This window comes from Xyrauchen texanus, chromosome 48, assembly GCF_025860055.1.
Source record: "Xyrauchen texanus isolate HMW12.3.18 chromosome 48, RBS_HiC_50CHRs, whole genome shotgun sequence".
Taxonomy (NCBI): Eukaryota; Metazoa; Chordata; class Actinopteri; order Cypriniformes; family Catostomidae; genus Xyrauchen; species Xyrauchen texanus.
The window spans coordinates 15,554,976-15,569,829 of record NC_068323.1 but is presented as its reverse complement, the minus strand read 5'-3'; the positions used below and the strand labels follow the sequence as shown (position 1 = coordinate 15,569,829).

Below are 14,854 nucleotides of genomic sequence, written 5' to 3'. Positions count from 1 at the left end.
TGTGGCTATCCTCATTGCTACAGCAGTTGTGAAGCCGCATTCACACAATTTTGCATCAGAGCATCACCGCACCTCTCAACACCAGTGTCAAGCATCACTTTTTTGAACTCCACATGTAAAGTGCTGCAGAGAACGTCAGAGATCGGAATGTTATTCTACCCTTACTACTCTTTATGCTTCTGACATTTCTATGATGTTGCTGAATGTTCAGGCAACCTCATCATTGGCGCCCTGTCATGCGAAGCAGCCTCAGCATTGATGGCCTCGTAGGATGGGGCGGGTGATGGAAGGCAGTTTCCTCGTATGGTGTTTTTGGCTTTTAGGTGATATTTAAGACTTGACGTGCTTTTGTGGTAGTTAAATTCCAACTTACAAAGGATGCAAAGTACTTTAATTTTGTCCCAAGTCCTATCTGGGTTTGTTTTGTAAGAGGTAATTTCCATTGACATGGAATCACTGTTGTGTGTTTGTTTGCGTGATGTACGTCAGTGAAATGTCCCCTGACACATCGAAAAGGTTCTGTCCTATTCCAACCAGTGTTCAGAACTCGCACAGACAAAATAAAATCTAATTTTAGATTTCAGAATCTAAAGTGAAAATTGGTAAATGTGTTAAAAAAAATGTGTTATTAATCTGTGCATTAGTTTCGTCAGCTCTATTTACATCTCTGTTCATACTCTATTTAACCTAATTTACATAACTTAATCTAATTTATATTACATTAACCATTATGTCATCCTTCTCTGGATCTATTTTTTGAATTGTATTAATCTATAGACTGTTCAAAGCAACAACAAGGAATTATGTGTTATTACTTGAGCATGTGTAGGTATCTATTTCTGTCTGACTGAACAGGTCTATCTCTCCATCTATCTGTCCTCTAACTATCTCACTGATTCCACCTTAAGTGCAGCTTGAGCAGGCTGTATTTTGTTGAAGCCAACAGGCACAATATATTACAGTCTAGGGCTTGCTGCTGAAAAGCCTGCTGAATCTTCCAGTGACCTGCTGTTCTTTTCTGCTTTCCTGTGTGTTTTTTCCATCCTCTCTAGATATAGATTAAAAACAAAGCTTGTTCCTCCTTCACCCCCGTCTTTTAGACCACAGTAAAGAAGGTCTGTTAGTTTTTAGGTAGCGTTACAAGGTTTGGAAGAAGACTGTGGCACATTCGGATGGAGGTACGTGTTTGTTTTTGTAACTTGTTGGTGATATTTGCACAAGGACAAGACAGGGGACAGTTGGACATGTTTCTTCAGAATTCCCTGTTCTAGTGAGCTGTCATACAGGGAGAGACGGACACTAAATGGACTTTAATAGTGGGATGTCAAAAATCCAGTCCAAGTGTAAGTGAGGGAATCTTTTTTTATGAGTTCCCCTCATTGGATGCACTGACAGCTTTGTGGGATCCGAGCACGGAAAAGGCATAATCAGATTCCTAGCAGAGGAGCTTGATCAAGGGCTCTGTCCCTGGTGGAGGGGGTAAGCAGGGGTGCGGAGGGTCAGGGGAGTGAGTTGGCCATCAAACCGAAAGCCGGCATCTCTCCGGTGACCATGTACCCGCAGGGTAGACACCCGGTAAGTACACTGCACTCTCTCATTCTCCTTCGTTCTTGCTGTTAGAGGACAAATGAGATAGATTGAGCAATTTAATGTAATGGAGATGTCTATATAGACTTTCAATTGCATGTACACATTCACTGTCAGCTGCAACTAGGTGCTCTCAAGATCCAGTTGATAGAAAGTTGTTCGAGGAATCAAACACTCTGTGTAATAAACCTTATTCAACACCCCTCCAATAAATCTCATAGTGCATAGTGTGTTGGGGCAAATTTAGAGTGGTTTAGATGGTTTATGAGGGTGGGTTTGGATAGGGTTGGCCGTGGTAAGTTTATTTGTTATCTGTAACCCGTCTTAGGTACGTAAGTGTCTTTAGAATCCAAATCCAAACAATCCATCCACATTGCAGCCTGTTTTAAATGGTTCAGCATATCAGGCTAAACCTGCAATAAATGAGAGTACAAACCATGAAATGTCTTTATGAATGAGTGGAAGGGACCTTGATACAGTTTTGGTATGTATTTTTATACATCAGAAACACTACCTGCGTACGTTTGTTCATTTAATAAAAAGTTTTAAGGTTAAAATATGCCCTTCTTATAGAGCAATATTCAGAGTTATAACAAGTTAATCTCTATTGACAGCATCTAAATAACAGAAAATAAATTCAACTTGTACCTCAGTTTGTAAAAACATGAAAATAATCTGTGTACAAAATGCACAATGGTTAGCAGTGGTGCAACCTCTTGCCTAGAGTGGTTGAATAGACCTCCATTGGAAGTGTGTGTCTGTCAACAGAACTCTCCGTTTAGTAATATGTAGCTGTTGAATCAAATGTATTATCTGTGATAATCAACAGCATGCCACAGATTCTGTCCTAGAGAGCTGAACAAGTCTTTTACCTGGAATATTCCTTTAACTAAGGAGCAAAATATGTTTAAATTTTCCAAAGGACAAGTGAAATCCACAGCCAGTTTTAATTTTTACCCTTGTGGCCTATGAAATATGATCAGCAAAATGTGTGAGAAAGGTCTGATTGTGTCTGTGTTTAACCGAGCAAATACATTGGCTTTTTTGTTCACACCATTTCTTGTTTTGTAACTTTTTTTTTTTGACAGAACATTCTGTTTCCAGGAAACAAACTGTTCTTATAAACTCTTTTATAGGTGGTTCTTGCTAAGGCAAACATCACTATTACATTTGCTTATTTGGGTTGGGGATTTCAACATGTCTGGCACCATTTGTACTCTGGACATGAATGATACCTTAAATCATGTGGGTTGTTGAAAGAAGTGTGCTGTTACAAACTCACGTTTGTTAGTAACCAATCTAAAACCTTTTGGCTGGCAGACGATTAAAAAGGGTGAACTCTCCCATAGACTTATAGTGAAGTAAGGACCCAAACCATATCTAGAGACCAGAAAATCATAGGCTTTTTCACAACGCAGCTAAATGTGGCCCAAATCTGATGTGACAGATCTGTTAATTGGATGATCGTGTGAACAGCCAAAAGCGCTTTGAATCTGACATTTTCAAATCTGATCTGGGCCATTTTCATATGAGGAAATAAATCACATATGTATCTGATTTTTGTCCAATGTGTCTTTTGTGTAAACAGCCAGGTCAGATTTAATGTGATTTTTACATGGATCTACCTCAACATTCGTCATTTGCAAACTTGATTTCCAGCCTACTGACCTGTTTCATGTGATGTAGTTGTTGATGACAAAAACCTTCTTAAGTAGTAAAAAGAAACTCTTACATTCATACATTTTAAAACTTTTAAGTGAGAGTCATATCTGTCTAGTTAATGCATTCAGTTTCTTTTTAAGGAAATAAAAAAAAAAAGTATAGGCTTCATCAATTGTGTTCAGCAATTTGTTTGGACTGAACGTTAAATATGCTTATGAAAAGATATAGATGTCATTTATATAATGGTGCTCTTTGCTTGTGTCACTCGCACAGAAAACACAGTTTCAACACAATATGAATTCAAGCCAGTCAATAGAAATATGAAATAAAGATACACTCTTCTTACCTTACATATATGTAATGCCATTTTTCCTGCGGTGTGTTCGATTTTATGGTGCGTTTCTCTCGTCTATAATATTACAATTGATCTTCGATGATTATTTAAATTCCTCCATACGAATGCAAATGACTTAATAAAAATACTTTGTCAATCAACGCCTTTCTCCATCACTTGCAGACATTATAAGATCTGGGTTAAAAATAGATAATACAATTTTAAATAATAATTTAATTCATACTATAATGATGGAAAAAGTCAGAGTTTGTTATACGCATGCTCGAAGAGTGCTACACACATGCGGGTCAGTTTAAGAGTGCCTGCTGTTCAGACAAGTGTCTGATATGGGCTACATTTAAAATGTCATGTGAACAATCTAACAAAAAAATCTGATCTGGGCCACATTCAGCTGCGGTATGAACATAGCCATAGAGACTTGGAAGTGGGCCAGTCAGCAACTACCCTAGCAACCTCATGTCAAATTGCTAAAAACCACTCAGAACACCCTAGTACCTTCATAGCATCACCCTGGCAGTCACTCACAAAACCTGTAGTGGCTGCGAGTATAGCGTGGGCATGCAACACTCCCATTTTCTCCATCCAATGCAAATCAGATGGTAGACTATCAGTATCAAATGGTAACCCTGATGTAATGACCCCTCTAGTACAAATGTGCTTCTTTCTCCATTTTTACACTCATTTGTGCATCTGCATGACTCAGCTTCTGCATGTACGTACAGTTGAAGTCAGATGTTTACATACACCTTAGCCAAATAAATTTGATAATTCCTGACATTTAATTGTAGAAAAAAATTCCCTGTCTTCAGTTAGGATCACTATTTTAAGAATGTGAAATGTCAGAATAATTGTACAGAGAATTATTTATTTCAGCTTTTATTTCTTTCATCTCATTCCCAGTGTGTCAGAAGTTTACATGCACTTTGTTAGTATTTGGTAGAATTGCCTTTAAATTGTTTAATTTGGGACACATTTTTTTGGTAGCCTTCCACATGTTTCTCACAATAATTTGCTGGAATTTTGTCCCATTCCTCCAGACAGAACTGGTGTAACCGAGTCAGGTTTGTAGGCCTCCTTGCTCGCACATGCTTTTTCAGTTCTGCCGACAAATGTAAAAAAAAATTGAGGTCAGGGCTTTGTGATGGCCACTCCAATACCTTGACTTTGTTGTCCTTAAGCCATTTTGCCAACTTTGTCAACCAGTCCCTCTTCCAGCAAAACACCCCCACAACATGATGCTGCCACCCCATGCTTCACGATTGGGATGGTGTTCTTCAGCTTGCAAGCATCATCCTTTTTCCTCCAAACATAACAATGGTCATTAGGGCCAAATAATTAAATTTTTGTTTCATCAGACCAGAGGAAATGTATCCAAAAAGATATTTGTCCCCATGTGCACTTGCAAACTGTAGTCTGACTTTTTTGGAGCAGTGTCTTTCTTGCTGAGCAGCCTTTCAGGTTCTGTTGATAAAGGACTTGTTTTACTGTTGATATAGATCCTTGTCTACCCGTTTCCTCCAGCATCTTCACAAAGTCCTTTACTGTTGTTCTGGGATTGATTTTAACTTTTCACACCAAACTACATTCATCTCTAGGAGACCGAATCTCCTTCCTGAGCGGTATGATGGCTGTGTAGACCCATGGTGTTCATACTTGCATACAATTTTTGTAAAGATGAACGTGGTACCTTCAGGCATTTGGAAATTGCTCCAAAGGATGAACCAGACTTGTGGAGGTCCACAATTATTTTTTTCTGAGGTTTTGGCTGATTTCTTTTGATATTCCCATGATGACAAACAAAGAGGCACTGTGAAACATTCTGTCTGTAAACAATTGTTGGAAAAATGTGTTGTTTGTCATGCACAATGTAGATGTCCTAATCTGCTTGCCAAAACTATAGTTTGCTAATATGAATTCTGTGGAGTGGTTAAATTTTGTTTTTTTTAATGGCTTCAACCTAAGTGTATGTAAACGTATGACTTCAACTGTACCTGCCTAGTGAAGGGGTTAACAACTGATTTGCAAGGCAAACAGCATCAGGAGGATTGGTAATTGATTCCACTGGATTTTTGTGGTTACTGTTATCTGAAGCACGGGGACTGGGGGCGAGGGGGTGGAATGAGAAAGGGGTAAATGTGTTCTGGGCTTTAGTGCCAAAAACAATAACGATAAAAAAGAACCCGAGCTGGGAAAGCTCATAATCCCCTGCAGCCACACCTTCAGTTCCCAGCAGTTACAGAACACAAACTTCCAACACTTCTCAGTGAGAAACATTACTTGAAGTAAGCTCTAAATCCTAAAGCCTAGTTTACCCAAATCAGTCATCATTAATCACCCTCATTTAGTTCTAAACCATTATGACTTACTTTCTTCCCCTGGAATGCAAGAGAATTTTTGAAGAGTAAATGATAACTATTTAAATTTTTGGGTCAATTATTCTTTTAAATCACAGATTTGAAGTTGCTTTTACATGTGATCTAAGATTAGTCATGATGAATGTGTTCTAGTGAGTGTCTGGATGGTAAAGCCAATCCTTTATCATTGGTAAAGGGTGTGAAGTCTGAAAATGTCATGTGCAAGGTGAGAGAAACTAAATCCCTTTTCTCCACAGGAGGTCTGGAGATTTTTTTGTCATAACCAGGAGACCGAGATCCCTGATACAAATAAGAGGCTGTAAAATTCTGAGTGTGTTACTGCACATATTGTAGAACATGTTTGTGTGAGAGATGTCTGCGTGTCTGATACCTGTGTTTGCACTGTGGATTTATGGGTCTGGGCGACATGTTTGTTTGAGTTGTGTCAGGAAGTGTTATAAGAGAATTTCTTACAACTTTATTACTGAATTATTACACAAGTTATAATGCGGATACTGAGCACACAAACTAAAGGTGAAGATGGAGTTAGGAGAACAGTCATCTGATTTGTTGGCCAGTGCAGATGCTATTTGTAACATTTAAAGTTATAAAATGGCATTCGTAACCCACTTAGTGTATTAATGAATGGAACTAAAAGTCTTATTGGTTCTAACCACTGCTCATACAAAGTCTTGAATTTGTGGGGCCTGGGTAGTTCAGTGAGTGTTGACGCTGAATATCACCCCTGGAGTTGCATGTTCGAATCCAGGGTGTGCCGAATGACTCTAGCCAGGTCTCCTAAGCAACCAAATTAGCCCGGTCGCTAGGGAGTGTAGAGTCACATGGGGTAACCTCCTTGTGGTCTCGATTAGGGGTTCTCGCTCTCAATAAGGCACGTGGTAAATTGTGCATGGATTGCGGAGAGTAGCATGTGCCTCCACATGCTGGGAGTCCGGTGTCATCCACAACAAGCCACGTGATAAGATGCACGGATTGATGGTCTCAGAAGCGGAGGCAACAGAGACTTGTCCTCTGCCACCCGGATTGAGGTAAGTAACTGCACACCACGAGAACCAACTAAGTAGTGGGAATTGGGCATTACAAATTGGGGAGAAAAGGGATGATATATATATATATATATATATATATATATATATATATATATATATATATATATATATACACTCACCTAAAGGATTATTAGGAACACCATACTAATACTGTGTTTGACCCCTTTCAGCCTTCAGAACTGCCTTAATTCTATGTGGCATTGATTCAACAAGGTGCTGAAAGCATTCTTTAGAAATGTTGGCCCATATTGATAGGATAGCATCTTGCAATTGATGGAGATTTGTGGGATGCACATCCAGGGCACAGAACTCCCGTTCCACCACATCCCAAAGATGCTCTATTGGGTTGAGATCTGGTGACTGTGGGGGCCATTTTAGTACAGTGAACTCATTGTCATGTTCAAGAAACCAATTTGAAATGATTCGAGCTTTGTGACATGGTGCATTATCCTGCTGGAAGTAGCCATCAGAAGATGGGTACATGGTGGCCATAAAGGGGATGGACATGGTCAGAAACAATGCTCAGGTAGGCCGTGGCATTTAAACGATGCCCAATTGGCACTAAGGGGCCTAAAGTGTGCCAAGAAAACATCCCCCACACCATTACACCACCACCACCAGCCTGCACAGTGGTAACAAGGCATGATGGATCCATGTTCTCATTCTGTTTATGCCAAATTCTGACTCTACCATCTGAATGTCTCAACAGAAATCGAGACTCATCAGACCAGGCAACATTTTTCCAGTCTTCAACTGTCCAATTTTGGTGAGCTCTTGCAAATTGTAGCCTCTCTTTCCTATTTGTAGTGGAGATGAGTGGTACCCGGTGGGGTCTTCTGCTGTTGTAGCCCATCCGCCTCAAGGTTGTGCGTGTTGTGGCTTCACAAATGCTTTGCTGCATACCTCGGTTGTAACGAGTGGTTAATTCAGGCAAAGTTGCTCTTCTATCAGCTTGAATCAGTCGGGCCATTCTCCTCTGACCTCTAGCATCAACAAGGCATTTTCGCCCACAGGACTGCCGCATACTGGATGTATTTCCCTTTTCACACCATTCTTTGTAAACCCTAGAAATGGTTGTGTGTGAAAATCACAGTAACTGAGCAGATTGTAAAATACTCAGACCGGCCCGTCTGGCACCAACAACCATGCCACGCTCAAAATTGCTTAAACCCCCTTTCTTTCCCATTCTGACATTCAGTTTGGAGTTCAGGAGATTGTCTTGACCAGGACCACACCCCTAAATACATTGAAGCAACTGCCATGTGATTGGTTGATTAGATAATTGCATTAATGAGAAATTGAACAGGTGTTCCTAATAATCCTTTAGGTGAGTGTATATATATATATATATATATTTAAAAAAAAGTATCAAATTAATTACATGGTGTCCCGATTAATTAATCGCATATACAAATATATGCTGAGAAAGCCCTCATATAACAATAATTCAATATATATTGATGAAATAATTATACATATTAATCTTTAAATATTAAAAAATTATATATATATATATATATATATATATATATATATATATATATATATATATATATATATATATATAAAATATTCAGATAATTATAATGCATTACATTCCTTTAGCAGAAGAGTTAATCATTGATAAGACAATACAAAAAGCGGCTTTAGAATAAAATGTATTGTTTACTACCATATTATTGATCATAAGACAGCATACAGTTCACAGCAGTTCATTACACAAGTGAATTTGTCAATCAGTTGGAGATATATTATGAGGGCTTGTTTAAGGACCCGTCAATGTACAGTACACCTGCGTCAGACATGATTGTGTAGCATCTCAGGTGCGTTGCATCATAGACATAAAATGTTTTAGGTCACTGTGTCAAGTTAAATATAGTTTAATACTTAGAACACAGCTTGAGATCTCTTAGTTAGGATATGCACTCCATCAAGTGTTTTAAATGCAAAAACGCATTGTGTCTTCACTGAATAAACTGTGTGTTGCCCACACAGCTGACGTTTCAATTACTGCCCTCTGCATTTTTCAGGAATCTTCCTTGTACGGGGCATTGCGATTAATTGCATAAATTGTTTTAACGCGTTATTTTTTGTAAAATTAATCGCTCTGATTTAACACGTTAAAACGACAGCCCTAATAAATATATATATATATATATATATATATATATATATATATACAAAGAAATAATTATATATTATATATATTCTTGAATTTGTACCATATTCATATTGTTATGTTGTATGTTTGAGAAAGATTGCCAGTTTTCTATTGCACTGATGTGGTGGCCAAGGACAAATCGTAGCCAAATTCCTGGCCACAGAGTGCACATATGCTCCTTTAATGAGCTGTAGTTTGAGGTTGTGTGCTCTCTTTTTCTCATTCTTTTACATCCAGACTTCTTGTTTTAATAAATCTTATGTTCTGGCCATTTTTGGACAGTAATCCTCTTGGTTTCTAGTTTCATATCTTCCCACTGTTTTATTGTGACTCCTTTTTGTTGGTCTGAAACAGATCCAGAGTCTTCCAAATTAGAATTTCTTTCTTTCTTTCTTTCAAAGCAAAACGATTGCTGATTTACTCTGTAATGTCTAAAAGCTGTTTTCTCTGCCTGCCATTCCACACTTCCTAATCCAGTATATGATGGCGATGGCTTTTCTTTGGCCTTACAATGGGAGCCGTCGTGCTAAAACTCCTAGAGATAGTCTGTGCAGCCATCCGACTTCCCACCATTGATTGGGGTTTAAGATTGATTGAAAGCCTCACATATGAAGGGTGAAAAGAAGGGATGTTCTCTCAGGTGGTGTAATGAGGGTGTGACGGAAGTGACAGCCCTAGTCACCCAAAACTCATCCCTCTGTGACCAAAGCTTGCTGGGAGGTGTATCTGCTAAACCTGAGCAACTACAAACAGTTCTATACTGGTAATTCTAGCTGTATTTATTTGGAGAACATCATATTTGGAGGCTTTGATCTGCCTTGCAGAACTGGCCAGGAAGGAGAGATGGATTTTTAGAGAGTGAGAACATACACACATACACACACACATTTGCCCAGCTCCCCTCGAAATCACTCTGACACTTCCCTTCCTCCCACTCTCTGGTAATCCTCATCTATTCATGTGTCTTTTCGCACTAAATATTTCACTAGTGCAGCAGATAATTATTTCATGGATGACTCTATCCCCAGCCTGTCTGAGAGGATGCAAGTGGAAAACAGTTACGAAGAAATCTCGGAAGCTGCCAGCACTTCTCTCTCTCCCCCATCTTTTATGTGATGTATCTCAGCTCAAAAACCACCCGAAATACAGTTTAGACAGGCGGGAAATGTGCTAAAAGAGTGGCATTTCAGCGCAAACATGCCTTATTCTATTCTTTATTCAGAAAACTCTATCCATAATACAATTGCTATTGCACTATTACCGCTATTGTGTCGCACATATTGCGTTCAACACAGGCGTTTTTGCTGTGCTTTTGCAGCTACCTGATTTGCATAATTCCTTTAGTGCAGGAGTTCTCTATCTTTTTTTTGTCCATAATCCATTTATTATGCTCCAAATTTGCCATGCAACAGAGTTAAATTATATAAACTATATGATCTCACAGAGAAACAAAACATTTGACTATTTTCTGTTTAGTCAATTTCAATATTATTGACTGTGTCAAGTGAAAGTGGTGAAAAGTAGTTAAACTTTGAAAGACATGCCTCAAAGCCCCTGCCTTTTTCTCCATTCTGATGCACTCCTTCTTCAATCTGTTTTCATTGCAAGACCATGTCCGTGTGAACAGTCCTTTATAGTTGAAAGCACGCATCCCATCTCTGTGGTTATATAAAACTTGTATTGGTGTTTGCTTCACACAAATAATTGCAAGCATACCTTCATACCAGCAGTCAGTGACACTTTTTCGGCTGCTGGCTTACATTGAGTACACCTTTGTGGCCATTGTAGAGCAGATGCGCAAAAAAATGCCTAGAACTGGGCTAGTCAACTGGCAGTCCGTGGGCCAAATCCGGCCCACCAGTCATCTTTGTCTGGCCTGATTTTCTATCAAATTGTCTCGCAATCTGAAATACCAGAGCGCACTCTATGCAAAACTCAGCGTTAATATGCGTGAGCCTCAGCGATCAGCGGCATGTGCAACAGCATTCAGCCGTCAGCTATGCGGACTGGATAGTTTAGTTACACTGATTTGCTAAACATGGATCACACCATTAGAGGTGTGAATCTTCACTGGCCTCACGATTCGATTTGATTACGATTCAAAGGATAACTATTAGATTATAAAACGATTCTCTGTGCCCTTCAATTTATTTCTTTTTTCAGTTTCTTCCAAATGTATCTTTTACTCTCTATTTTTTCCCTTTCATCTTTTTATTTAACAGGTGTTTTAAAAAATCTGAACGAGTCACATTACATAAACTGGCCTTTTACATTCCGTATGAGCTGTGAAAAAAACATGGAATATCCACAAGATTAAATAAATGGATCTATACTTTAAAAGAGTATCTCAATTGTTCAGTTTCTTTCTTTAGAACCTCTTAAAAGCACAAAAACAATATTGGTTCTCCATCAAAACACACTGAATACTATTACTTCAACTGATATTTTTATTTTTGTTAAAGCATTGGAAATCATTTAATAGTGTTTCATTATTATTTAAAATGAATCTATGCCATGCTATTCATTTAAATTTTGAAGCACAACTGGAAGTTGCTGGTCCAGGATGAGCGATAAATCTGCTTTTATGAGAGTGCAGCTGTCATCTTCTCCTCTCCTCACCTGCACAGGTGATAGTAAAGCGGTTTAAATAGCACAGTTGTTGCTTCAGAAATGTATCAAGCGTCCCGTATGCACTGTTCTACCTGTTTGATCTGTGAGTAGAAGTTAAAACCTTTTAAAACGACTGACTGGCAATGACAAAATCGCAAGAGTAGAGAAAGGCATGTTTTTAAATGAAAACATCTCCCGAACTGCTGCCTCCATTATTTTCTTCTGTGTTTTCCCCTGTTGTGTGCAAATCAGTGCAATTATTGGTGCAAGCTTGTCTTTCATGTTGTTTGTTGGCATGTTATCACGATTAAACTCTGCCGTTGCTATGTGTGTGTGTTTGTGGAAGAATTTCAGGATCGTTGTTTCATTCGGGCACAAATGGTCATGTGTTTGATACAGCTGGTCTGCAAACAGTCGTGTTTGTGCACTTGACTTTACTATATGCGCTTAATGCGTCTTTGTTTCTACATTTGTCTTTGGTGCACACCACTGCTCTGCCGTGATTTCAACTGAACTCAGAATCAATTCTGATTCTTTTGAGAATCGATTCAGAATTGTTTGAGTATGAATCCCGATGCATTGCTGAAACGATTTTTTTTCCAACAGCTCTACACACCATTTAGGTGAGCATTTTATTGCTTCTTTTTCAATCAAATGTATTTATTAAAAATTGCTTGGTTGTGTGGCTGCAGTCAAATCTACAGATGTAAAAAATGATCACTGCAGTTGTGATGGAAATGTTGTCAGCACATATGCACATTAGACGACAAAAGCAATCGATGATGAAAACTGAATATTCAAAGAAAATGTGCTGAAAAGTTTGCTTTCATTCACTATTCTTGAAGTGTTTAATGATCACGTCTCATCTGTTCATGGTCTGTAGGGCTTGGAAAAAAAATTATAATGTGGAAATATCCTGATTAGATTTGGTTCTATACAGCTGTGAGTCAGCCCTCTCAATCACTAACTGCATCAACTTTTTTCTTTTTTCATTGATTATATGCACAAAAATGGCTCCTGCACTGGATATTGTGTGAAAATTCACAATATTTGCTGGACTAATTTTTTCCTCACTGAATACGATAATACTTTATAGAGAAAATGGAAGAATAGGCATTTTATCATATCATTTTTTTTTTCCCAAAAAGATAATAAAATTGAAATGCATTCTTAAGTAAACATGACATTTTTATATTGTTTTCATATGTGGGTTGATATTGTGAGAGGGCTTTAGCAAGTCTAAATGTTTCTCCTCGGTTTTCATAATTTGTGAACAATAGCCCTAAAATTTTAAAAAGGGTTATTATGTTTAATTTTTGTTTTTTTTCAAAGTGAAGTTGATAAAAAAAAAATTTTGTTAGTCAAGAGTGTAAGTTCTGTTTGTTCTTCAGCCAGATCTTATGAATGAATTTATGGCCAGACCTTAAAATTTTTTAATTAAATATACAGTATACACTGTGACTATCTTAATATGAATAAATGCACGGTATTAAGGGTGTTTAAGTAACATTTTACATGCAATGAAAGTGTTAGCTAAGATAAATGTAGAAAAACATTTGGCTGCTGCCAAGTTTTTATCTGGATTATCTGGCCCCCGCAAGAAAATAGTTGAACAGCACTAGCCTAGAATAGGTGCTTTAAAAATTGTGGTAAAAAGTTGTTTTCTAAATATATTCTCTGGCGACCTGAAGGCTGAGAAACTTTGCTTTAGTGAATCGGTGATAAAACACAGTATGTGCAATCAGCGGCCTTGATTCATTCTTAGTTAATTCCCCCCACTGTGTCTAAAATAGCAACTCCAGCAGTGATAGATGATCAGAGCTGGTGATTGGGAGGGTTTTCATTTCTCACCATTGTTATGGGATCTGGTTGTCTCTCTCTCTGTCACCCGCTCCCCCCTTGACCTCTCAGGAGATAATCTCCAGTAATTCTAGGCTAGCTTGCTGCAGCTCTTCTAAATTGTGATTGAATAGGCTCTGTCCCACATGGCTCGCTGTCTGTGTTTCCACCGGGCCTCGTCCTGCTTCGCCCAGATTAACTGGATCAGTTTTGGATTTCAAGATTCCCCTCCTTCTGTCTGACACACAGTGTCTAAACAGACACCGTAACCCAGGTTCTGTGTGTTTGTGTATGCATGTTTGTACGTGTACACATGCGTTTGCATCTGTGAGTGTGTTTGCATATTTTGTTCACGAGCACATACGGACCCCCCTTCATTTCATACAGTCTGATTTACTCAGCCATAAAGGTGAAAATCGTATAAAGAATTTTTTTTTATTCAGAATTAAAACAAAGTGTAGATGTTTTATACTATCAATAAACATCATCAGTTATTATTACGATAAGCATCTCTATTATTATTGTTCATAACAAATCCTTAAATCTAAAGGCCAAAGTTTATTTCGGTTTTCCATGTGCCAGTGCGTTTGACGTAAATTCTGTCTGCACCTTAAGCACAGACTGTTTGTGTGCAGCCTAGTTTGTCTAGACACATGGATAGTTTGCATCTGCACGTCGTTGGTGCATGCTTTACTGTGCTAGAAGAGTATCTTATTTGTCTAATTTGATTGTGTCCGTACGGGCTTGTGACCAAAATATTATACACTGAAATGCTGAACATTCGACCATGCACAAGATGGAATGGCATGCAAGAAATCGAACATCTAGTACTATCCTTGCAATTCTCCCATGGTTACATTAATATGAAATTTTTGGTCCAAATTGTCCTGTAATGTTTGATTCCTCGCGATACAATATAGCAAAATTGTATCTCCGTGTTGATGTGGAAACCCTGCCCTGATCTTTTGCACTCCAATGAGTCTTATGTGGTTTACACAGTGTTCAGGATAGTTACTTGTGGAGCGGAGGGGGGCGGGGCCGGTCGGAATATCGCGCGCCCGGTCCCCAATCGGCCTGATGAGGTGCGCGAGGGATAAAGGTGGCCGGTGACGATGGTTCGAGAGAGAGAATTAGGAGCATGTCCGCATGTGTGTTTGTTTATGTTGTGTTTTAAGTTTCTTATTAAATTAATATTTATGTTGACAAGCCGGTTCTC

General features: G+C 38.5%; 1 protein-coding gene across 2 annotated transcripts in view; it reads left to right on the top strand.

Annotated features, from left to right (window-relative positions):
- Positions 1-974: 974 nt before the first annotated feature.
- Positions 975-14,854, top strand: part of LOC127639687 (transducin-like enhancer protein 4) — a 63,745-nt gene continuing 49,865 nt past the window's right edge. For both annotated transcript variants that reach the window (XM_052121842.1, XM_052121841.1), the window contains exon 1: positions 975-1,575. In XM_052121842.1, the coding sequence (XP_051977802.1) occupies positions 1,552-1,575 (24 nt within the window). In that variant the 5' untranslated portion in view covers positions 975-1,551. The remainder of the gene's footprint in view (positions 1,576-14,854) is intronic.